The sequence below is a fragment of the Antechinus flavipes genome, chromosome 5 (genome assembly GCF_016432865.1).
Source record: "Antechinus flavipes isolate AdamAnt ecotype Samford, QLD, Australia chromosome 5, AdamAnt_v2, whole genome shotgun sequence".
In the NCBI taxonomy this organism is placed as follows: domain Eukaryota; kingdom Metazoa; phylum Chordata; class Mammalia; order Dasyuromorphia; family Dasyuridae; genus Antechinus; species Antechinus flavipes.
This window is the reverse complement of record NC_067402.1, coordinates 14,543,380-14,568,920: the sequence shown is the minus strand read 5'-3', so window position 1 is coordinate 14,568,920 and position 25,541 is coordinate 14,543,380. Positions and strand designations below refer to the sequence as shown.

At 51.3% G+C, this 25,541-nt stretch overlaps 1 protein-coding gene across 7 annotated transcripts in view; it reads left to right on the top strand.

The window, feature by feature from the left end:
• The window catches only part of OSBPL3 (oxysterol binding protein like 3), a 123,883-nt gene that overhangs the window by 40,384 nt on the left and 57,958 nt on the right, over positions 1-25,541 (top strand). For 6 of the 7 annotated variants that reach the window (XM_051962702.1, XM_051962707.1, XM_051962704.1 and 3 more), the window contains exons 3-6: positions 11,776-12,020; positions 22,915-23,031; positions 23,201-23,254; positions 23,454-23,567. In XM_051962702.1, coding sequence (XP_051818662.1) covers positions 11,928-12,020; positions 22,915-23,031; positions 23,201-23,254; positions 23,454-23,567 — 378 coding nt within the window. In that variant the 5' untranslated portion in view covers positions 11,776-11,927. The remainder of the gene's footprint in view (positions 1-11,775; positions 12,021-22,914; positions 23,032-23,200; positions 23,255-23,453; positions 23,568-25,541) is intronic. The other variant, XM_051962703.1, reaches the window with a different exon arrangement.

Below are 25,541 nucleotides of genomic sequence, written 5' to 3'. Positions count from 1 at the left end.
GAAAAGGGTAAGAGCTTGATTATCAGAGCCCAGGCTCCCGTGGATGGAGAGGAAAGAAGGAGGGAAGAGGAGGGAGGGAAGAAGAAGAGGAGAGGAATGGGGAAAGAAGGAGGAGGGGAAAAAAGAAGAGGAGGAAGAGGAGGAGGAAGAAGAGGAGGAAGAGAGGGAAAATGAAACCCAGTGTCGTTGGAATAGTTCAGAAATGACTAAGACCTCAGTGAAAGTCCTGCCTTTGTCATGGACCAGCTGTGTGACCCTGGGCAAGGAACTCACCTGTTCTGAGCCTTGGAGGCAAGTTTCCTTGTCTGTAAGTGGAACTGACACGGCTGTAGTACCCGCTTCCCTGGGGTCTGAGGACGCAGACACGCTAGCACTTTGTGAGCATCAAGGCCTTCCCTGCATGTCACTCGACACCGCGTCTCTGACAAGTTCCCTACTGGTTGTCCCCATGTCCTCTGGCTTCATTGAACAGGGAGAGGGGGTGAGAGATCTCTGGGGGATGGAGAGACTGGGGAATGATACGAATGAAGCACAAATGTGAACTCAGTCCTATCTAGGGGCACAGGGGACCGCTCTGGGCCTGCAGTTAGGAAGCTTTATTTTCCTGACTTCAAATCCAGCCTCAGACACTTCCTAGCTGTGTGACTCTGGCCAAGTCCCTTCCTTCTGATTGCCTCGGTTTCCTCACCTGTAAAAGGGGCTGCAGAAGGAAATAGTCAACCGCTCCAGTATCTCTGCCAAGAAAACCCCAAATGGGGTCACGAAGAGCTGGGCATGACAGAAACAAGAGACGCGCTCTCCCCTCCTCTCTGCCCACTCTCTCGGCCATTTTCTGGGATAAAAGCAGAGCGTAAATCTTCAAATGATCATAGGGTCACAGATCTACAGCTGGCAATAACCTTAGAGGCCGTTGAGCTTAACTGCTTCATTTTCCCAATGAGGAAACTCAATGAGGCTCAAAGTGATTTAAGTGACTTGCTCAAGACTACGCTGGTAGTGTCAGAGGCGGGTTGGAGCACACGCCCTCAGAACCCAGAGCCAGTATTCATTCTTTCTTTGCTAGGACTTCCTAACGTTCTCCTTCCTCTTCCTAAGTTGACTAAGTAATCCTGAACCCGCCAATAAGCGAAATATCCACCCATGGCGGAGGTCGCGATCCCCGGTCCTCTCTCACATAGAGAAGACCCATTTAAAGTGTCCTTGCAGCATGATTGGTGCAGCTGGTGAAGGTTTGCGGTTCCTCTCTGACCCTTGGGATCCTCAGCTTCCTTCAAGCTCGTCTCAGGGGCCTCCTCCCAGAGGAAGCCTTTCCTGAGGCTCTTTCTTTTTTTCAGTTTTCTCGGTGGCTTTCGCTTATTTATTTGACCCCAGTTTTTTAATCGTATGTTGTTTTACAAGATAAAATAAAAATATTGTACGTTGTTTTGGAAGATAAACGAAGTATTTATGGGGGGAGGGAGAGACTGGGTAGTCAACATAAATATTAAGACAAACAAGGGCTAGAGGAGTGCATCAAGGTCATCTCTGAATGGATTCCCTTCCCTTCCAGCCCATCTTTCCTCGTAACAGAGTGACAGCCACTTGCTGTTGTCACATCTGAGAGCAGCCCAGCCTCACGCTGGTTCGTTTTCACTGCCCCACGATATCCTGTCCCCTTCGTTCAGAGCAGCCCCTCTGGTTCCAGTTCTCTGCAGCGCACAAAAGGTGCATATGAATATGTTGGTATATGAGCTACTTCCTTTGACTTTTTGTCTTCCTGGGACAAAGGTCAGATTCAAATAGGGTAATTTCTCTGAGGTCCCTTTTGCCTTTTCCCCCCCAGCTTTGGGCTCAGCAGCGGGCACCAGACAGTGCTGGATAGATGCTGGATCGGACGGGCTCTTTGGGCAGTGAGAGGCGATATTTGGGATCCCTCCTAGACCCTTTGCCCCATTTGAACAGATAAAACTCTTCCTCTGAAAGCCTTTGCTTCTTTTCCAAGGTGAGGACGTTTGTGCTCCCCCCGTGACGTTGTTTTAGTGAGTTTTGCTAAGTGACCTGGTTCTCCCATCCCTCGCTCTTGTGACTCACGTGGCCCCTTCTCAGGTAAAGACGAGCGGCTCAGAAGGTCTGTGGCTGGTTGGAGGAAACCACGCGAGGCCCTTAAAGGCTGTCTAGAACCGCGTTTCAGCAGAGGCTTTCCAACCGCCGTCACCCCCCGAGCTCGACCTGCCGGGGCTTCCTGGCTCGGCCACTTTCCCAGCGTCTCCTGAAACGCCACTGCTTGGGCTTTAAGTCCAGGAGAAAGCTCCAAGGACGGCGGGAAGCCTTCTTGGCCCCGTGAGAGCTGCGGGCGATGGGATGAGCCCTCCAGGGACGACCCATCGGACCCGGCTTCAAAGACTCCCCGGGTCATGCGCTCAAGCTCTCCAAACCTCAGCCAGCTTCTTGCTTTTGTGGGGAACGCCCCCTCCCCCACCAGGCCTTTCCTGGCCGCCCCAGCCCCTCCTGGGAGCTTCCTCCCTTCTTGAAATTACTTTGCGTTCACTTAGAACTTGTCCTCTGCTACTTCTGGTTACATGCTTGCCCCCACTGCATCCCCCCTTGAGCGGGAAGCTTTTGTTTCTTTTATCACCCGTACCTAATGCACAGTTGCCACTCAGTAAGTGTCTGCTGAGTGAATGGGGTGGCGCTGCCTTTGGAGTCCCAGGGCCCGAGTTCAGATTCCACTCCTCGTTTGCTGTTTGGCCACAAGTCCCTCGTGAGATTGTGGTTTCAGGCTGGGCAGGGCTTGGTCCGAGTCCCACTGCGGAGCTCTGGCCAGCCCTAGAGGTCAACACCGTCATTTCCTCAAAGAGAAACTGAGGCTAAGAGACATGTCCCACAGGAGGCACACAGCTAGTAACTGAGAGGCAAGATTTGAACTCAGGGCTTCCGACTCCAGAACCGGAGTGAGAACTCTTTGCATTTAGTCACAAGCTGCTTGATTGTGTAAGTTCCCCCCATTTTTTCTTCTGTAAAATGAGGCTGAATAAATGCTCATGTGTGAAGAGCCCCCTGGGATTGGTGAGGTCATGAGCCACAGTCAGACTGGTCAGGCTGGAGTCCAGGATCGTGGGAGGGATGGTTGGCGTTCACTCCTGATTCTCTGCCGTTCCCTTCCAGCCCTTTGTCCCTACACACACACACACACACACACGCACACACACACACACACCCCAAAAACCTGCCAAAGGGCAAGGTCAGGATTGACCTCATGTCTCTGGGGAAAAAATGAGGGAAGCTGATGGATTGGCGATGCTGGGATCAGCGCTGTGCCTTGCAAGGCTGGCTCGTGGGTCCGTGTGCCCAGATCCAGCCCGGAGCGATGAGGAACTCTTCCATGGGTGCAAAGGGCTTTGCTGGGATTATTTTTCAGTAGTTTGTGCCCTGCCTCTAGTTTATCTCCACCTATAGAGGTGGAGAGCTCCTTACTTTTCCAAATAGGGAAAGAAGACAGGCCTCTAAATTTGGTTCTAAAGTAGAGTGAGGGCAGCTGGATGGGCACCTAAAAAACAGAAAGGGAGGCAGCAGGTACGTGGGGAAAAAGTGCCTGTGGAGCAGGGTTCAAATCCTGCTGTTGCCTGTCACTTAGTCTTAGCCCTCGATTTCCTTACCTGTGAAGAAGGAAGTTTGGGCTAGATGAGAGTTACCGTCCCTGCTCTACTCATCAAAGGGCGTTTTTGGATTTGCACCGAACTGTGTGAATCTCTGTTACCTAGATTGGGGTGCCGATGGTTTCAGGAGCTGACTTGGGCAAGGCCGAGGTCGTCCTCCGCCACCCAGGCCATGGTTGGTCTTGACTTCCGTCCAGCCACCGGGAGCTGGTGAGTGTGGAAGAGAGAGCGAGGGGCAGCCGCGCAGCTCCGCACTGAAAGCCGCTTCACTACAGCTCAAGCCGCCGTCCTCGTGCCATTGGCCCTTTCAGAGAACAAAGGAGGAACGGCAAGATTTTTATATCTGAGACCTAAAAGTAAATTTAAAAATTCTTTTGGACCGGACCTGTGGTTTTGTGAATGTGGGGACCTCCCAGGGAGGAGACTCCCTCCGTGCCGGGAGATTCTAGCTTCGAGTTTCCAGGCTTCCACAGCCTGTGGGTGCGAGGGGCGGGTCGCCCGGATTCTGAGACTAAGCTCTGAGAGAGGCTGGTGCTGTGGCCAGAGTCGCCCAAGCAGAAGTTAGACTGGAAGCCGCGTGTTCCTGACCGCAGAGCTGCTTCCGTGGCCACTCCTCCACGTCAGTGACATTTCTGAGAACATTAATCACGAATAATCGCCTTACGTCTCACATTGTTTTAGCCCCCTGATGGTTTGGGAGACGATCCCGGGTGTCCGGCCGCAGGGCTCGGTGTGGTCCCCGGGGCTCCGCCTCTCAGAGGCCGATGCAGATGGCTCAGCTGAGAGCAGGGGCGGGGCCATCGCTTACGCGAGGCCCAGAGCAGGTATGGTAAGTCCTTGGCCCCGTGACTCCTTACACAAGTGGCCACAGTCATTTCCTGTTCTGAAGGCAGAGTTGATATCAATTAGCCCTATTGGCCACGAATCCTAAGTTCCTAAAACTAGGAACTGCTGCTGATCTGGACCACGTGTGACCTGTCAAATGCCGAGCATGGGATCATCTCAAGGTCCCCCCCCAAAAAAAACACCAAAACACCCAAAGGGCATGAAGGAGAGGGTGTGAGAGCCCCAGTGACCTGCCCTCAGAATCACCATCTGATGATGGATTATATCACGGAGTAAACCTATAAATGTAATAATGGCCGCTGGGTTCATATCCCACCCACACCTGGTGTTTTCCATGAGCATGTGTCACTGTGGTGAAGTCACCTAACCTCAGTTTCCTCATCTGCAAAATGAAGACATAAACTCTGTGGTGTCTCCCCATTAACGTAACTGTGAGAACAAATGAGAAAATGTCTGTGAAGCTATTACAGTAGAGATGTCAGAATTTTCACCTTTGCAGAATTATGGGAAATTAGGAAAAATTATTCTGCCATGGAGGTGGAGAGATGCTTACTTTTCCAAACAGGGAAAGAAGACAGGCCTTTAAATTTGGTTCTAAAGTAGAGTGAGGGCAGCTGGATGATGCAGTGGTGGGAGCACCGACCCTAGAGTCAGGAGGACCTGACTTTAAATCTGAAATAAAGACACTTGGCGCTTACTAGCTGTGTGACCCTTGGCAACTCATTTAAGCTCAATTGCTTCACTGATTGGGGAGGGGGGAGAAGTGGAATGGGCTAACATAGTGGGTAATCCTCAATTTTTGGAAGATTTTTGGAAAGTATGGGATAGGCAAAGAGTCTCCTAGGTTCCTTCTAACTTGCAGATACTCTGAATAACCCCGAAGATAGTAGTGACTGCTTAACAAGCCAGCCACAGAGTAAATAGTGGTCTTGAATGATTCGAGAAGAATCCCTTCCCAGAAAATATCAGACCAGAGCCAAATATTTTGGGATCGCCAAGGAGAAAAACAGAAACCCTTCATTTAGATCCTCTGGGAATGTGGTGCTTAAGCTCCTAGACAAGGGCAGAACAATCTGTGGTTCTGTTTTCTACAAAAGGGATCCAGGACCTTGAGAAACTTTTTTACTTTAAAAAAAAAAAAAAGGGCCCACAAATCCCCAAAGTGGAAATCCCTTAAAATAAAGACTGTTGTTATTTCATAATAAAAGATGGTGATCAGGCTCCCTAGGAAATTGCAGATTAGCCAGAAAATAAAGAGACCATCTGGTCTGTATGAGTTCCAGCTCAAGTTTAGAAGCGAGGCTGCTTTGACAGCAAAACCCAGCAAAGAAGCTGGTGATTGTAGACCCTTGAGCCCAATGCACTAATAAGTGTCTTCAAAGTTTGCTATCGGGGTAAACTTGTCAATTAGTATTAAGCTGCTTCTTTTTAGACGCTCATGAAAAATCACATGTAAAGAAAAAGGCAGCGAGACCATGAGGCCTCCTGGACTCTGAGTGGCAAAGCACTGGACTTGCAGGTGGAGAGAGCCGAGTTCTAATCCTGCCTGTGGCATTTACTAAACTCTGTGATTACTGACAAGTCACTTCTCCATTTTAATCCTTGATTTCCTCATCTGCAAAATGGGATCAAGTAATGGCTAGAGTGCCCTTCTCCATCTTCCCTCTATTCTAGTACCAGTTGCTGTGAGCCTTAAGTGAGAGAATACAGGAAAAGTGCTTTTGCAGTCCTTAAAATACTATATAAATGTCGATCATAATGTCTTTATCAGAAGGGGGCCCGGACCCCATCGTACAGATTTGAGGAAACTGAAGTCTGGCTTCTTCTCACTCAGGTCCTCTGACCCCCAGCCCAGGGTTGTAGCCATTGGACCACACTGCTTCCCAGGATCCTAGATCTTAGAGACCTCGAGGGAACTTGAGCAGTTTCTCTAATTCCCTCATTTTACAGATGAGGAAACTGAGGCCCAGAGAGCTGAAGTGAGTTACCCAGAGTCCCACAGGTGGCAAGCCCGTGAGCTAGACGCCAATCACTCAGTCAACATCTATCACAGGCTGATTATGTGCCTGGTCTCTTTCTACCACACCGCGGAGGGACAAGACCTGTTTGTTTCTCGATGAGTGTGCAGGCGACAAAAGGCAGCCCTAATGGAGGCCTATTTGTTGGGGATGAGAAGAGGAAGGAGAAGTGTTTTGTCTGCAGGCAGCCTCTGGTGTTTCCGTTCCCTCTCAAGGCTTCCCTTGCTGTGCGTTTTAACCTGATTTTACCTCAGAGATTTTGGCCAGGAGGAAGGATCCAGCCTGAGCCAGCTTTGACCCCCCGCGAGGAACGCCAACCACATTTCATATCCTGTCCCCTTGTAGTGGAGCCTTCGCTCAACCATGTGCTCGCTCTTTCCTCTCGCCACAGGAAGCCTTCTAAAGTAACGTGTTCTTGATGGCCCCAATTTCTGACCGCAGCCTCGTTACCACTCCTCGCCTGTGCCCACCACCCGCGTTTGCCAGGAGCCCGAGTTCTCAGTGCCCCCGCCGGCGTCTGCCGGGAGCCCGAGTTCTCAGTGCCCCCGCCGGTGTCTGCCGGGAGCCCGAGTTCTCAGTGCCCCCCGCCCCAGGCCCGTTTGGGCAGCTCTGCATCTGTGATCCTCCAGTCCTGTGGCGGATGGGGGAAGAACAGCATGTCACACACCCATTGTGGTGATGTTTGCCCTTCGTTCTTGAAGGGCATCGGGGAGCAAGTGCCGTGACATGCAAGGGAATTGGATTGAAGTGAGGCGGCCGGGCAACGTCACCTGCCTCACTTTCCCCACCAGAGCCGTCCAACTCTATTGGCCAGATGGAGAGAATTGGGAACACAAGATTTTGCAAGCTAAATGTTGAAAACTTTCTTTGCACATATTTTGAAAATAAAAAGTTATTATAAGAAAAAAGATATAGAGAGATGACCCCTGACACAGTGGGAGACCTTGGTTTTTCCCCAGACACCCATGGTCTGCCTCCGTTCCACCACCACTCCCTCCCACTATGGAAGGTAGGATGGGTTCTTCACTGTCTCAGCTCTTCCTCAGGCTAGGTGTGTAATCAGCCAGGGTTCTGCTTCTTGGTATTTTCTTTTCCTATTTACACTGTTCTAGTCCTGGACGTGGTCTCTGCTGACTTCCCTGTGCTCGGTTCATAGAAATCCACCCACGATTTTCTGCGGTTTCTTACGGCAAAGCGGCATTCCACTCCGTTCATCCATGATTCTCTGGTCCATAGCCACTGACTTCACCGCCACAAAAAGTGCTCCCATAAATCTTTTGACTTGTCCCAACCTCTCTTTTTGTCTTTGAGTTCCTTGGGATCTATGCGTCGGAATAGAATTTCTGGACCAAAAGAAGTAGGAAATTTCAGTCTCTTTAAAATCCCACAATTCCAAATTGTTTGTTTGCTGGAACGACTGGATACCGTGGGGTTTGTCGTCCTTATTCTGCAGATGAGGAAAACCAAGTCTCAGAAGGGCGAAGGGTGGGTTAGCGCGTCACACCTGGGACGAGTCCCGAGGCAAGCTTTGACTCCGGCTTTTCTTATGTCCATACTCCTGCTAAATGTTCAGAAGGTGATGACAGCCTCATCTCCTTGCCCCCGGTCCCCTTCTTCTCATCTTCCTTTGTTTCTTTTCATCTCTCCCTGTCTCTCCCTGACTCTTCTTTTCCTCGGTCACAGCCTGGATGCCCCAAGTGCAAACTGGAGTCTGGAGCCCTTCATGGAGGAGCCAAGTTTGGTTACCATGGTAGCACCTGCCCACATTTCTATTTCATCATTTGGGCTTCTTGTCAGTTTTACCATCTCATTTCCTCCAACAGCAGCAGGCGACCCCATTATTAAACAAGTCAGTTATGGATCGCTCTATGGCCCCCCCCTCTTTAGATTCATTTAAACTTTTAAAAAATGTTTGGTTTGGTTTTTTAAATTAATATCTTTTCTTTTTATATCACTTAGATTTTCCCCTTGGATCCTCCTCCAAAAGAGGTTTTTTTTTTTTTTTTTTTTCCTCCAAAAAGAGGAAGGAGAAGGGGAAAAAACCCAGCAAAGCCAGTCAACGTATAGATTACAAAACAGATCAACATATAGAACAAACAGTTCCAACATTGTATGGGGCGATCCAGCCCCACAGACCCCGGCTCTGAGGAAGAATGGGGGTGGGGCCAGCTTTTGGCTGTTTTCCACTTGATCACAATCTGCTGCCTTCCCTCTTCCTGCTCCCCATCCAGCGTGAATGGCTGATCACTATTTCGAGTTGGAAGCTCGTGGGGGAGTGTGTATGGATTTGGGGGGGCAGGGGACAGGCAGCAACGCACTGAGTCGGAATCTATTTCTGCCGGGCTGCAGGTGTGTTCGTTTTAATTACAGAGATTTTTCAGTTTCTCTGCATCCTCTCCGTACTATTTATAGTTGTAATCTTCTCCTTTTAAGAACTGAATTGACAAGAGATGTGGAAGGACTGAGAATGTTTACTCATACACAGACCGGCAGCTTGATCGGCCATTTAGCTCAGCAGTTTGGGAGCAATCTGCCTCTTCAGAAGAGGTAATTGAGCCCCAGCCACCTGATGGTTTCTAATTTGTTCCGTCCTTCTCCAATTAACATCTTTGAGTGGTTTATCAGAGAGATTCATTCATCTGTGAATTTCATTATGGATCATAGCCTCGCCTCCCACTGGGCAAATGCCCGGTTTCCTGCAAAGGGCAACGCGGGGCCACGTCCTTCGGGTCGACCTTCTGCCTTTATTCGGCCTCATTCTCTTTTGAAATTATTTTCTGTCAGTACTTTGTATTTACTTTTCCTTCCGGTAGAATGGAAGCTCCTTGAGGTCTGGAATGATTGCAGTTTTGTCTCTGGTTCCCCTGGAATAATGGCTGTCACACAGTAGGTGCTTTATAGATAGGCGCATTGAACTGAATCGAAGCTGTAATAGACCTTGGAGAGCATCGACGTCAGGGCCATCTTTTTATCATTCGGGCAGAGGTCGGGCCTCTGCTTGGAGAACTTTAGTGACAGGGAGTCCGCCACCTTCTCCCGAAGCTGTACCACCATTGGGCGGTTTTAATTGTTATGATGCTTCTCCCCGACCCCACCGAAATCTTCGTCTGTGTGACGTCCACCCATTTTGGCCACCGGGCTCCAAGCTTTATGCGTGTTTGCTTTCTGGTGGATCAGCTCCACTCTCCAAGGCCAAGCTGAGAAAGAGGCGTCAGAGACTTCAGAGACAGTTCAAATATTCCCTCCTTCTGCTCAGGGCTTCTTTTTTGCAGAGTCAATGCTCCAAGTTCCATCACTTGATCCTTGAATGTTGTGAAGTAGAAGGACCCTGAGTGCTGGACAGCTAGCACATTTACTGTATGGGCACCGAAAAGGTTATTCTCTCTCTCTCTCTCTCTTTGTCTCTGTCTCTCTCTTTCTCTCTCTCTCTCTCTCTGTCTCTGTCTCTCTGTCTGTCTCTGTCTCTCTCTCTGTCTCTGTCTCTCTCTCTCTCTCTCTCTCTCTCTTTGTCTCTCTCTCTCTCTCTCTGTCTCTGTCTATGTCTGTCTCTCTGTCTCTGTGTCTGTCTCTCACTCTCTGTGTGTCTCTGTCTCTCTCTCTTTCTCTGTCTCTCTCTGTGTATCTCTGTCTCTGTCTCTCTGTCTGTCTCCGTCTCTGTCTTTGTCTCTCTCTGTCTCTCTCTCTCTCTGTCTTTCCTCTCTCTCTCTCTCTGTCTCTGTCTCTCTCTGGCTCTCTCTCTATCTCTGTCTCTCCTCTCTCTCTCTCTCTCTCTCTCTCTGTCTTTTTGTCTCTCTGTCTCTCTGTCTCTGTCTCTGTCTGTCTCTCTGTCTCTGTGTCTGTCTCTCACTCTCTGTGTGTCTCTGTCTCTCTCTCTCTCTTTCTCTGTCTCTCTCCGTGTATCTCTGTCTCTGTTTCTGTCTCTCTCTCCTCCCCTCTCTCCTTCTTTCCTTCCCTTGTCTGAGTTTCTCAGCCTCTGTCTTTATCTCTTTCTCCTCTCTCTAGCTCTCTCTTTCCCTCCCTTCCCCCTTTAAACTCCCCTCACACAGAGAATCTGCTTTTCAAATCTATCTGGATGAATTTGGAGGTGTGTTCCTGGATGCTTTCGAGCTCCTTGCTTTGTATACATCATTAGCCCCTGAATAAAACATAAGATCCTCCGGAGCTGGGGCTGGTTTTTTCCCTTTGTGTCCTCAATGCCGAGTACAGAGCCTGGAACACAGTAGCTGCTTCATAACTACTGAATTGAGTGACGAACTCCCTGTTCGATGTCTCTGACTCTGTCTCTTTGGTCTTTTAAGCTCAGTGTGTTCCAGACAGATTTCATTATCCTGATCCCCAGCCCGGCCCTCGTCTGAATGACTTTGCCGAGAGCACCTTCTTCCTCCCAACTCCTTAGGTTCATAAAATCACCCCCGACTTCTCCTTCTTGGTTTCCCCTCAAATCCAGTCCCTTCTCATTTTGCTGATTCACTTTCACAATGAGTCCTTCTTGTCTTGATCTCTGGGGCTAATCCTGTAGCCATTTGTTCTTACCGAGCCTATTGCAGCGCTCTCCCATTGGGACTCCCAGCTTCTAGGCCCTCCCTTCTCAGATGCATCCTCCAACCTCGCTCAGGAAACTTCCTCGGATCCCCGGGCAGCCGGGCGGTGCGTGGTGACCTCCGCTGGAAGCCCCCCTCAGACACTGACTGGTACAGTCACCTTGGACAAGCCACTTAACTTCTACCTCAATTTCTTCAATTATAAAATGGGGATGATAGCAGCATCTATTTGTCAGGATTAAGTGAGATAGTGTTTGTGCTTTGTAGCTGTTAAATAAATCCTCTTAGTAAAATCCTTCTTCCCTTCCTCTCTCCTTCCTTCCCTCCTTCCCTCCCTCCCTGCCTCCTTCCCTTCCTTCGTTCCTTGTTTTTTCTCTCCTCCCTCCCTCCCTCCCTTCTTCTCTTTCCTTCCCCCCTCCCCCCCCTTTCCCTCCCTCTCTTCTCCCTTCTCCCCAGTTCCTAACAAGACCGTGAGGATTGAGCTGTCACCCAGGGCCCAGCCTGGGTGTGGCAGTCGGGCTGCCCCTGAGGCACTGGCCGGCCTTTGGTCAATAGTTAAATGGGAAGCTCCTGGAGAACGGGCCCTACTTTTGCCCCTTTTTGCATCCCCGGAGCTTCGCCCAGCGCCTGGCACACGGGAAGCGCGACAGATGCTCAGTGACCGGCCCTCGGCCTCGGTGTGAGGAAGAGGAGTGAGGATGAGTCTGATCCGTGTGGCTTTTCCTTTCGTTTCAGGAGGCTTCTCTCGAACCCAGACCGTGCCACTAGAATGCACTGGCTGAGAAGGGACCTCCCTGCCCGTGGGCTGCTTTTCCATCCCTAGACTCCATCCAGAATCGGCCACTGCTGTCACAGTCACCTGGAGATCCAGTGGCCGCTGCCTCAGCATGAGTGACGAAAAAGGCCTGGGGCTGCCCCAGAAGTTGGTTTCTCCTTCTCGGAGTACCAGCAGCTGCTCCTCCAAGCAGGGGAGTCGACAGGTAAAGGCGGTGACGTAAAGGTTCGCTCACTCTTGCCCCGACCCCGTCACTCCCCTCCTGCCCCGTCACTCCCCCCTTTCCTCCCCGGCCCTTTTAGCTGCTGAGGGCGCAAGCGGCTGGAAGGTCCAGTTCTCCGGGTCCTGCTCAGTCCACTCTCCATTGGGTGAGGACAGATTACGTTCCCTGAAAACCCACATCGCTTTGTATCACAAGGCGGCCTCTTCCCCCTTTGCAGGGTCTTGAAGAGCAACCAGTTTTTGTGGGGATTCGCATCTCATCCCTTCAGGTCTCTTTGCCATCAGGGGGCAAAACGTAGGCAACGAGAAGGGAAAAAGGAGCGACCCCAAGTGTCGGCTCCCAGAGCCAGGCCAGCTGCTCCCGCCCTTTCCCCCTTTCCTTCCGGGTGGGTTCCGGCCCGCAGCTTCTGGCTTGTATTAGGGCTGGATTGCACTCAGTTTGCATCAGGCATTTCCCCCCTCTGGAGCATGGGGCGAATGCTCAGTCGTCAGTGCTCAGGGGCTTGCAGCCAGCTGCGCCCGGGAGGTGATGGCAACGGCTGGCAGCGCAGTTACTGCTTCGCCTCCTCCGGGTCCCAGCTACCCCGCTTTCTCCTTCTCTCCGACAAGCCCTCAGTCTCCTCCTCCCACCATCTCCTCTTCCTTCCTCCCCATTGCATCCATCCCTCTGCTTTCTCTCCCAGAATCCTTCGCCCCACGCATGCTCTTTCTTATACCACAGTTTCCCCCCAATTCCCATTCTCTCTGTGCCCTCTCCTCCTCCTTTCATCTCAACCCTTTCCCCTCTTCTGTGACCTCCTCTTCTCGTCACCTCCTTTTGCTTCCTTGTCCCCCTCTCACCTCCTTCCTTAGCCCTTTCACTTCTTTCTTCTCACTCTCCCCTACTCTTCCGAGTCCTCCCCACCTTCCTCCCTGCCGCTGTTTTCTCCTCCGGGGGCTCAGTTTCCTCCTGTTGGTCTGGATGCTCCCTCCATGTCTGTGACACTCGCCCGAACCGCAGGCTGCCTCTGGCGCAGAGACCCCAGACTCCATCTTCAGGTGGAAAGGGCCATTTTCAGGCTGGGCCAGAGAGAATGTTTTCTTCCCCTGGCCCTCAGTGAGAGGAGCACTCGTGCCCTCCTGTGCTCAGGGGAAGGTCTCAGGTTCTCCTCCTCAGTCTCCCCTCGTGATCCATCCCTCCTGTGCACTATGGCAGGACAATGGTGTTCCCAATTCAGGTACGATCCGTGCTCATTAGGAACAGAACACGTGAAGCACCCTGCCTTGGGGTTTTTATTTTGAATTTTGTTGGGTGAAATGATCACCTACAGTAGGAGAAGGAAGGTGACAGGTCCTTCTGTATTGACAAAACTCAAACTATACCCTGCCCCCAACAATCACCTAGTGTGATCTAGTGTCCCCCCCCAAGATGATCACCTAATGTGATCTAGTGACCTGAATGATCACCTAGTGTGATCTAATCCCACCCCCACCCCAATGATCACCTAGTGTAATCTAGTGCCCCCCAGGACAATAACCTACTAGGACCTTGTGCTCCTCAGGATGATCACCTACTGTGATCTAGTGCACCACAATATGATCATTTAGTGTGATCCAGGCCCCCCAGTCACCTACTATGATATGGTTCCCCCCAGGACAATCACCTCAGAATGATCACCTAGTATGATCTAGTGTACCCCAGTATGATCATTTAGTGTGATCTAGCGCCTAGTTTCAAATCCTGCCCCCTTCGCTTGTGAGCTGGTGATCCCCAACTAGTCCTTAACCTCTCTGATCTCCTTATCCATAAACGGGGACAGTTTGGAGTTGGTTTCAGCCTCAGATGACCTATTATACATGAAGCTCTTAGCAAGCCTTTTAGTGCTTTGGGAATACCAGCTCTTACTCTTACTCTTATTATCCTGAGTAACTGCAACTGAATTCAAGTTAGTGGGAAGCGAGCAATGGGGTTTTGTTAGAGCAAAATAAGCCACTTCTTTTTCTTCTTGGTGAGGAAAAGAGAAAAAATTCTGAGTTGTCTCTCTCCCCCCCCCCCCAATTTTAGCCTAAATCCTGCTGCTTCTGGGGCAGAACCTCGCGGGACGGGGCCAGTCCTTCCTCCAGGGGCTGGGATCAGACATCACATCCACACGGCTCTGGGTTGTTCCTGAGAACAGTGGTTGTAAGAGATGTTTGTTGGTTGAGCGATCGTTCCAAAATGTCGTACAAAAGCAGCCCCACAAGTTTTAAAAACCCTTAATCGGCTTCATCCACTAGATCATCTCTGCGCCTTTGCCCTGGATGGCCCATGAGGGATGTTCTCCCTCCTCTTCCTTTAAGACTCAGCTCCGGTGGTCTTTCTTCCCACGTGCCCCAGCTCCCTGCGCCTCTGCTCTGTATGTAAATGGCGGTGAGGTTGGACTGGCCTCTGGGATCTCTTTCCCCTGGAGAGCTACACAGAAACAAACAGTAAGAGCACATGTTGGGCTCCTGGCCTGACATGCTGCTCTGAGGGAATTCTTGCCCTGCAGGGGCTTAAATCCCGGTGGGAGAGAGAAAGCATTTAGAACAAACCTTCAGTCCCCACTCTGTGCCCGACTAGTGAAGGAAACGGGACCTGCCTGAAGGGAGCACGTGACTTAATGGGACATGATGGGACACGTGACTTAACACAACACAGCATAGGCCCTAAGGTAACAATACACGGTGCTTATCTCCTCCATTAGAATGTGAGACGTTTGCAAATAGGGATTTCTGTATTTGTTGTCTTTGTATCCCCATCTCCTGATATGTACTAGGTGCTTTTTTTTGCTGAGACCATTAGGGTTGCCCAGGCTCACACAGCCAGGATTTGCACTCAGGTCCTCCTGACTTAAGCGCTAGTTCTCTAGCCACTGCGCCACCCGGCTGCCCCCTAGTAGATGCTTAATTAATGTTTCTTATTTATTGATTTCTTAAGGTCTCACAAATAGTAGAGAGCTCGATGGAGAAAGCCCTCAGTAAGCACTTGTTCTGTGTCAGGCCCGGTGCTAACTACTGAAATGGGGAAACCGAGGGTCCCGCCTTCAGTGCGCTTCCTTCTAATGGGGCCTGTACAAGTGCGCGGGGCTGTGTGGCTGCTGCTTCACCATTTGGAGGAGGAGGAGGCAGCCGCAGCCATTGCCAGGCTTGGGAAGGCTGATGGGGCCTGGTGGAGAACTCACCGGGGAAGTCCGGGGCAGAGCTGGCAGGGATCACGAGCGCTGGCGCGGGCACCGGACCCGTGGCTCCGAACCTGCTGTTCTGGAATGAGAGGAGTGGGTTTGGCTTTCCGGGAACGCGGGAGCCTCTGCAGGCAGGAGGGGCTGTTTTGAGGATCCGCCCCACTTTCCTCTAGCTGCATAGTTGGAGCCCAGCGTTGTCTGAACCCCAGGGGCAGGGGACGCTCTAAAACAGTCAGCGTCACTGAGTCATGCTGGGCTTTCCCATCTTTCTGTCTCCTTCCCGGAACTCTCTGAGAAACAAGAGGCTCAATAAAGAAGACCGACTGTAATGGCTTCCTGGGAGCAGGGAGGTTAAGGATGCTTCTCTTCCTTCCCGAAGCTAAGGCCTTGGGCAGGCCAGTGAAGGCTGGTCTAGGGCAGGGCTGGGCGGCTGAGTGACGGGAAGGAGAAAGCTGTGTGTCCATCCTTCTGTTTCCTGCCTTGTCCAAGTCTGACGCCAGCGTGTGAACGCCGCAGAAACGGCTTCTCCCCGAGGAGGAGTTAGAGAGGGCCCGGGCGCTCGCGCGGCACGCGGGCAGTGTCCGAACGGCCCCGCTCACGGCCCGTTTTGGTCTGGGAGAGACGATGGCGCAGGCGGGGCCGGCGTCTGGGACCTCCCAAAGGCACCGTGGGCGCAGGTGAATGACAGAAGCCTTCGTCCCCTGGGCCCTGAGGTTCCCGCTCCCCTGGTCCGGCTGCCTGGGTTCCAGGCCCAGGCCCCCCAGGTGGGACCAATCAGCAAAGACTCAGTGAGAGGGAAACCGCCAGGGAGGGACAAGTGACCCCCAACTGGGCCATCCAGGGCTCGGTGTTTCCCTTTAACTGGTTAGTTCCCCTTTTTTTGTTGTTACTCTCAGTTTCAGGGCCAGAAGTGACGGGGAAGCAGATTTCAGCTCAAATCTAAGGATGGATTTCCTAATAATTAGAGCTATCTAAATATGGCACGGGCTATTAGGAAGCTTATGGGAGGCACTTAGAATTCGCCGGAAGGTTTCTCTTCTACAGGCCTGTCAGACACTGGGAGGAAACTGAGTCTGGGCGGGGGGGAGGTGGGGGGGAGGGAGGTCCAACATCACACTTTAGGTAGCAGAGTTCTAGGCTCCTGTCTCTCAGTCCGGCACTCCTTCCTGTAGGCTCTGAGGCAGAACTTGCCTTTTCCTTTTCCTGGGACCCTCCACACTGTCCCCCACCACACACGGGGCACCTTGGCAAGTAGTAGGTTCTTCCCATTGGCTGACAAGAAAACTTATTTGTTAACAAATATCTTCTCCCTCCTCTCTGTGCAAATACAAGCAATTACTGCCTCGGGATCATTTTCCTTTGAAAGAAAAACATTTAGTCTTTCTGTGAGGGAGCGAGCTCGGTCCTCTGAGCTCTTCTCAAAGTCTGGCTCTGAACTGTCTGTGGCTGAGTGAGTGAGGGCCCGCTCACTGCCAGAAACTGGAGAGAGGGTCGGATCTAAAGCTTACAGGGGCTGGAGGAGGAGGAGAAGGAGGAGGAGGAGGAGGAGGAGGAGGAGGAGGAGGAGGAGGAGGAGGAGGATAGCTAGCAAACAGTGATGTTTTAGCTCGTTTGAGCCTCTCAGCAATCTTGTGAGGTTTTGTGGCCGTCTGACTCTCTGGGATCCCGTTTGGAGTTTTCATGGCAGACATTCTGGACAGGAAGATCGCTTCCTTCTCTGGCTCATTTTACATGAGGAAACCGAGGCAGACAGGGTGAAGTGATGTGGCCAGGAAGTGTCTGAGGCTGCCTTTGAGCTCGGGAACACAAGTCTTCCTGACTGGGGTCCGGTGCTCTGTCCCCTGCTGCCCCCTCTCTTGGAGGTCCGAGTTCAAAAGCAGAACCAGCCTGGCGAGCCCCGTTCTTACCGGAGCCGGGCTGGCTTCGCTCTCGCCATGTCTGCCAGCCACCTCTTTAATCAGATGCTCTAAAACGTTCCCAGGAATTGAAGTTAGGCTCCCTGGCCAGAGGCCCGCTCCGAGACAGGTAGGGCAGCGCCGAGCCAGAGGCAATTAGGGGGAAAGCCCGGACTTGGCCCACGAGGAGCAGTGACTCATCTGTGGTGGCAGAGAAGAGGCAACGGGCTCCTGGCCCACGGGCACTCACCGGGGCCTGGTTATAGGCCACGTCCTTGCTCCGGCTTCCTTGGGGCCTTTGGATGTGGGGGGAGCGACCCCGGCCCCCGACAGGCAGGGAGGGATCGTCACTGACCCCGCAGCATGAGGCTCCGCGGCCAGGAGCGAGCAGCATGTGGGGGTTCAGAGGAGGAACCGGCCCTCTTGTCCTTGGCAGCCTTTGCTCTCCCTGGGTCGAGCGCCAACTCTGCCTTCCAGCCGAATGGGCCCAGATGGGCACGTACTCACCTCTGGCCCCGGGTTCCTGGTGCCCACAGTGCCTCCCTCCCGGATCCTCTCCCCCACTCTCTCTTACTGGGCATTTATATCCCTTAGACAAGTCATGGGACTGGGAACAAGTTCAGAGGCCCCTCCTGCAGCCCCTTCCCTTCCAGGGAGCTGTGAGATGGGACCTGTGAGGTCACAGGCATTGAAGGGCAGAGCTGGGTGTCCCAGCGGGAGCCCCTCTAGCCTCCTGTGGCGTGGGCTGCCTTCTGGGACCGTCGATCAGGGCCAGGGTCAGTGCAGAAAAGGCAAGCGGAGTGGGATGGGGAGGGGAGGCCGCGCTCTCAGAGACTCCGTCTGCCTTTTGGGCTGTTTCTCTCAGGCAAAATGATGAGTTTCTGAGATGATGGAGTCCAGGGGGGAGTCAAAGGGGAGGGGGGAAGTGAGTGTGCATGCACACATCTGAATTACCCGAAGTTCCTTCAGTGGCTCCCTATTGCCTATTTTTAGTTAGAGTTCTTAATCTTGCATTCAAGGCTCTTCACGGTTTGCCGTGAACCTGCTTTTGCAATTTTTCCATCATGTATCAAAGGTTCTGGCCAAAGGAGCCGGCTCCCTCCTGTGGTACAGATAGTGATGGGACCCGCGAGACAGGGACAGGGAACTCCTGGGGGAGATCTCTCTATGCCCATGCAGACTAGCACCTCCTCTGCAACTGAATGATTGGCAGAGTTTAGGATGGAAAGGGGCCATAGGGAACCGCTAGTTCAATTTTCCCAGATTAGAGATGGTGAGAGAGGAAGTGAATTATCCAAAGTAGGAGGCTCTAGAGCCAGAAGAACCAGAGGATCTAGAATTAGAAAACAGGCCATCTAGAACCAGAAGCAATGTAGGATCTGGAACTGGAAGAATGGGAGGATCTAGAACCAGAGGAATTGGGGATCTAGAACCAGAGGGTCTAGAATTGGCACAGCATGAGGATTTAGAACCAACCAGAAGGGCTGGAGATCTAGAACAGGAAACCATATCGGTATCTAGCACTGGAAGGCTTGAAAGAGTCTAAACTGGATCAGAACTGGAAGAACTTGAGAATCTGTACCAACCAGGACTGGAAGATCTAGAAATGGAAGAACCAGAGGATCTAGAATTGGAAGGAATGGTGACTTTGAAGCTAGAAGATCTAGACATGGGGAAAAAAAGAGGGATCTAGAACTGAAAGAAGTTAGAGGAATTAGACCGGAGGGATCACTGGGGCTTTGCCTTCATTTTATTTTATTTTATTTATTTTGCTGAGGCAATTGGGGTTAAATGACTTGCCCAGGGTCACACAGCCAGGAAGAGTTAAATGTCTGAGGCCAGATTTCAACTCAGGTCCTCCTGACTTCAGGGCTGGTGCTCTATCCACTGTGCCACCTGCTGCCCCTGCCTTCATTTTACAGAAGGGAAACTGAGGCCCAGGGAATAGCCATGATAATGACGATGGCATTTATGCAGCCTTTTAATGGACTTGACTTTTGCTTTCTCTTTAGCCCTCATAGTGACTCCAGGAACCAGGTGTGAAGAAGATGAGGCGATTGAGCTTTTTACAGATAAGGAAATTGAGTCACAGAGAGATTCGGTCATTTGCTCAAGGTCCCGCAGCTGGTCAGTGTCTGTAGCAGAAGTTGAACTCGGGTCTTCCTAACTTGCAGGATGAGTTTAAAACAAAGGAGTGTGCTGGGCTGTGGGAGAACAGGGACAAAATGAAACGCGTCCTGCCCGTTCTACCCGGCAAAGTAACGTGTACAAATATAAGCACATACAGAGTAGTTGGGGGGGGGGGGAGGGAGGGAGGCAAAGGAGTCGCAGGGTGCCGTCTTCCCAATTGCAGGACAGTGTGCCCATTTCACAGATAGGGAATCTGGTTAGCTTCGAGTCAAGCAAATAGTAAGCTTGAGGTCTCTTTCCAACCCAGCTCTTTCAGCTCTCAAGCCAGAGAAGGGACCTGTGACTTTCCCGGCGTGGGGACTCTCTTTGCTCATGCAGATCGCAGCTGGTCTTCTTCATAAAATTATAATCAAGATAATGAACATCTCGGTTCTACTCAGAGACATTGTGAAAGGAGAGAAGAGAAGGGAGCTTTCATTTGTTACATTTATTAAATACCTACTGTTTGCTATGCATTATGTGAAAAGCTTTACAAATATAAGATCTCTTTTGATTTTTGCAACAACCCTGGAAGGTGGAGGCTATTATTATCGTATCTATTTTACAATTGAGGAAACTGAGGCAACAGAGATTGACTTGTCCAGGATCACCCAGCTAGAAAGTCTGAGGCTGGATTTGGATTCAGATCTTCCTGACTCCAGGCCTCCTGATTTCTCCAGAGCCGGGGTCGAGTTTTCCCTTTCCCTTTCCACTCCTCATGCAGCCTTCTTGGGTAGTTGGTACACACCCATTTTCCAGAAGAGGAAACTGAGGCAACGTAAGCATTAAGTAACTCACCTCAGGCCACACATGTAGTGTCAGGGGCAGGCGCGAACTGATCTGACTTCTGGGCTGGGGCTTAGTCCTTCTGAGTCTCCAAGGAAATTAGGCTGTGTTTATTTTTAGCATTAAGTCACTAATTCTATAAAGTGGATAACCCAGGCCCCGCTTCTCTGGTAATGCTATTACCCAGAGCGTCTGTCCCGGCGTCCCCGAGAAGGGTTTGCTGAGGCGGGGACGCCCCTGCTCCCCTCCGTGGGGCTGCTGGCCGGGAGGGCGGGAAAGTCCTCGGTCTGGTGCGTCTGCCGGGCCGGGCCGGCGTGCGCCTCTCTGAAATGCCCGGAGCAGAGACACCTGCCCCGCAGGGAGATGCCCACAATCCTGGCAATGTGAGGGCCGCCTTCCCGTAGCCCAGGAACATGAAGAAACGCCCTCTCCGTCCCCGCGTTGAGGAGCGTTCTGTGTGTGGCCATTTTGTTAGACGGTTCCGGGAGCGACTGTGCTGGGCGCCCCACGCCGCCGGCGGCCTCCTCTCCTTCCCGCCTTGTACGAGGTACGACCCTAGGGCGCCGATGATGGGCAGGGCAGGGCGGCAGCTCAGCGGTGTCTGTGTTCCACGGAGTCAGTGCCGGGATGACCTCCCTGAAGACCAGAGGTTTCCAGGGAGAGTGGAGTTGGGAGGAAGGGAATAAGCATTAATTAAGTACCTACTGTGTACCAGGCAAATCTAATCTCATTGGCTCTTCACAACAACCTGGAGAGGTGGGAGCCGTTACCATTCTCTCCATGTTCTAGTGGAGGAAACATCAAGGGACTTCCCTGGAGGTTACCCAGCTAGTGTCTGAGGCAGAATTCGAGCTCAGGTTTTTCCGATTCCAGTCCTCGAGCCCTCCCCCCTGGGCTCTTGGTGCTTTCAGGGCTCTGGAAGGGCACGTGTATCGTGTGTGTATAGAGAGGACAATCTTCCTTAGCCCTGGGCCTCCATCTCCTTGTTAGCCACGCTAGAATCGGGGAGAGCCGAGTTCAGATTTGGTCTTAGACACGTATTACTATGCGACCCTGAGCAGAGCCCTTCAAGCTGTGTGCCTCAGTGTCCTCATCTGTAAAATGAGCTGGTTCTCCAGGCTCTTTGCGAGGAAACCCCAAACGGAGTCCTGAAGAGTCCCACAAACAACGTTCGCAGTTCCGAGAGACTTAAGTAAATTGTAAAAGGCTTTGATTGTATCAGGACTATTTCCTTGACAACTGTCTTGAAACTCGCTCTATTTTCTTTATTCCTCCTTGTTTATCTGATTTTCCAAGTCTTGGCTCAAACGTATTGGCCAGACTCCAAGTATTGCTTTATCCCGCAGGCTGGCTTTCTCAGAAATGAGCAGCGGAAGCTGCAGTTCATTCTGGGATCGTTCACCGTGGGGACCCCGGGGGGGCCCCCGCTCGGAACCCTCCTCGCCTCCCACGATGTGTGTCTGATTGACTTAGCTTTTCTCCCTGTTGTGATCGCAAACGTTCCCAGAGAGACCTGAGAAAGTTCTTTTTTGTGTCACAAACAAATGTCGATGGCTCTCTTGTCCAAAATGGATCCGCTGCCCCCGGTGAGGGAGCGTCTTCCCTCCCCAAGGACTCTCGAGCTGCTGCAGGCTAGGTAAGAGATAAGAGGCAGGTTTTGCTGTCGATTTTCATCAGTGGATCATCTGTGGATCCGGCATTGGAAGGATTGTCACGTGGATGGCCCCGCAGGGCGAGACCGGAGCATTATGCAGGGGGAGGATGGTACAGAGCAGAGCTGGATCCGATGCCGGGAAAAGGGAGAGCAGCCCAAGGGGGGATGGTGGCGGACAGAGGTCCCCAAGCAAAGGTCGGAGGCCGTTTGGTGTAGGGTTCTGCTGCGTTCTATTCCTTTTGGGGACGGTTTGAGTAGATGCGTGCTGAGAGCCTGGCCAGCTCCAAACTTGTGTCCAAACTTGTGAGGAAGCTCGCTAGACTACCTGAGGGACACGTGATGTCCTCGGGGCTAATGAGGAGCAGGCTCTAGGGTGGAAAGGCCTGGGGAGCCGGGGTCAGCATTAGGGCCCCGTGGGGTAGGAGGGAGGCAATGCTGAAGACAAACTGAGGGAACTCAGGAGCAGGAGCACAGCGTGTGAGTAGCGTGCTGCCTTCAGAGGCAGGAAGACCTCGTGTGGAAGCTCAGCTCTACGCTAATGGCCTGTGGGAGCTGAGCAAAGCATTGGGCCGGCTTTGGCTCCTTCCCTGGGAAAACCAATGAGTTGAACTTAGCGGGCCCTTCTAGTTCTGGATCTTCTTGGTCTTAGGACTTCAAACCTAAACACCTCTCTTTATCCTTCCTCCCTCTTCCTTTACTCCTCTCTCTCTCTCTCTCCCTCTCTGTGTCTCTCTCTTTCTCTGTCTCTCTGTCTCTCTCATTTTCTCTATTCATATTGAGACCCTTGTCTCTTTCTAATGTCTATTCTGATCCAAGAAAATCTGACGTCGGCTTCCATTTCCCTTGATCCCTGGCTGCTGGGGACATTCGTGCTCTGAAGATTTGTCAGGGCAAACAAAAATAGAATCTGCGAGACGCTCTCATGGAAAAAATGGAACAAAAGTTTGTTTAATTTAATCATTCTCTTGCTGCAGACAAAAGAGAGCGTCAGAGAGCAGCCTGGGTGGCGAGAGTTAAGAATCTGGATTTGGGGGAGGAAGCGAAGCCAGGATGTGCTGGGAGAGGAGGAACACCTGAGACTTGGGGGGGGGGGGGCAGTTGCTGCGACGTCTCTGCACCTTCCTTAAGAAGAGAGGGAAATTTCCTTTTTTAACAAGTGACCCTTTTTTTTTTAATCTCTCATTTGAGCAGGACAGCTGGGAAGTGGTGGAAGGGCTCCGTGGAGAGATGAATTACACCCAGGAGCCCCAGATACAGAAGGGCTTCCTCCTGAAGAAGAGGAAGTGGCCGCTCAAAGGCTGGCACAAGGTAGGGATCCGAAGCGTACCTCGCCTGCCCTTGTAGCTTATCATTGGTGGCTTTGGGAGTGAGTCCCAGGCCTTGCTGGGCCCCATTTTTGGAGAAGGTCCCTTAAAGCCTCTTCTCTAGTTCACTTAGCCTTGGACCCCTTCAGCAACATGTGCTTTTCTTCCAACAGAGATTCTTCTTCTTGGAGAAAGGGATCTTGAAGTATGCTAAGAACCTGGCTGATGTAAGTCCCTAACCATTGTCCCCCTATCGGGTTGGGAAAGCTTGTCCAGTTGGTCAATAGCATGTCCCTGGGAAGTAGAGAATGGAAGGGGTGGGAGGTGGGAGCCTCATATTGTTGAGATGGGCCCCAAAGGGGCAAGAGTTGGGAACCCCATCCTGCCAGCAGTACAGTCATTCTGGTGTTCTGTGCTTCTGGCCAGATCGAGAGAGAGAAGCTCCATGGATCCATTGACGTCGGGCTCTCTGTGATGTCCGTCAAGAAGTCCTCCAAATGTATAGACCTCGATACCGAGGAGCACATTTACCACCTGAAGGTAAGGAGCTTCCACAGGGGCGCCATCATGGTGCCCGGCAGAGCCGGCGTTTAGGCTTAGAACTGGCTTAGCCGTGGCACTGACTCCCCGCCGCTCATACGAGGTGTGACCTTGGGATGATAACCAGGTACCAGGGTCGTGGGGAGCCCCAGAGGGTGGAGGAAGAATGAGGCTTTGGAAACTTTAATGTGCCATATGATTGAGCCGTGATAAAGTGCTGGCTTTGAAGATTGGAAGTCCCAGGTCCAAGTTCCGTCTCTGACACAAACTGGGTCACCCTGAGAAAGGTGGAAAGGGAGGGAGAAAGAAAGGAAGGAAGGGAGGGAGAGATGAAGGAAGGAAGGAAGAAAAAAAGAAGAAAGAAACAAAGAAAAAAGGAAGAAAGAGAAACAAAGAAAGAAAGAGAGAGATGAAGGAAGGAAGGAAGAAAAAAGGAAGAAAGAAACAAAGAAAAAAGGAAAGAAAGAGAAACAAAGAAAGAAAGAGAGAGAGGAAGGAAGGAAGGAAGAAAAAAAAGGAAGAAAGCGGGGGAGGGAAGGAGGAAGGAAACAAATATTTCTTAAGTACCTAACATGTGCCAGGCTCAGTGCTAAGTGTTTTTTGAATATTATCTCATTTGATCCCCACGACACCTCCAGAGGTAGGTACAATTATCATCCCCGAGAGACCTGAGGCAGACAGAAATTAAATGTGCATCCCTAAGCTAAGAAGAATCTGAGGCTAGATTTGAACTCGGATCTTTCTGATTTTATTCCCAGCACGGTCCACTGTACGTCTGCTGCCTCAGTGATTCCCAGTTGATTGTTATTTATATGACACGATATGTTATATTGTTATGTCATATTAAATTGCATTGTCTTATCTTCGATGAGGCAACATAAGAAAATCTAACAATACATGAATAATTAAATCAAATATATTTCTGATGTAACAATTGTTCCTGCTTTTAACAACGTTCCAAATGAAGGACCTCTAAGACAATGTCAGCCTTGAGATCTCAAGAGACTCCACTGATGACCTATTAGAAGTCTGTTGTGACTCATTAGTATGCACGTTCAAAAGTACTTCAATAGTACAGCAGAGCTGCGGTTTTCTTGGTGCGGGCGCTCTGTTCAGGGATGCACATCTCCCCCCTCCACAAATTAGTCAAAGGAAAATGACATTTAAAAGAATCATCAATAAGAGGACAGAGGGAAATTTATGGGATGCGAGGAAGACGTTCCTTTTAGAGGTAAATTTATATCCACGGCCGCTTATTTTAATAACCGAGAAAGCAGTGGATTGAACATGCAGTTTCAAATGGCAAGTTAATCCATCTTCTCCAAGTGCTTCTGTGGCCAAAACCTTCATTACCTTGTGGTTGTATTGGCAGCTCAAGTGGTAGCTCCTGAAATACAGCAGCCGTGTCCAGAGGAAGGCTCGTGGCCCTGGCTGGCCTCCATTCCCAGAACCAGTTTAATTCGAGGGCTCTGGCTAATATTTGGGAGACTCCCACAATTCCTACCCGACTTCCGTAGAGCAAGGAATCTTGGTTCATCCGTTTGCTTCCATCCTTAGTTTGTGGAGCATCTCTCGGCGGACTGGGAAGCCGATTGGCCGGCCCATCCATGCCCCCTTTCTCCAGTTTGGGGAGATTCCTAGATTCCTAGCACTGAGAGGAAGGCGTTCTATTCTCTTTCCCTAATATTGATGGTGCATTTAAAAAAATGATCAGTAACTTGGTTTGAGGCAGAAAATGGGAGGGAGCGCTACCAGACTGGGCGAGGGAGTCGGGATCCCAAGGGAGTCTCACCAGGGGCAGGCACAGAGCTCTCAGGGGTTTTTGGTCACCTGACCCTAGTTGATCTCAAGCCCTTAAGCGGCTGAAAAGCAGAGTCTGTTCTCACAGAAGCCTGGGACGCTGTCAGAGCCTTCCAGCTGCCGCGGAAGCCAATGCTCCCTGCTCGTGAGTCAGGCCAGAGAAACTGGCCAGAG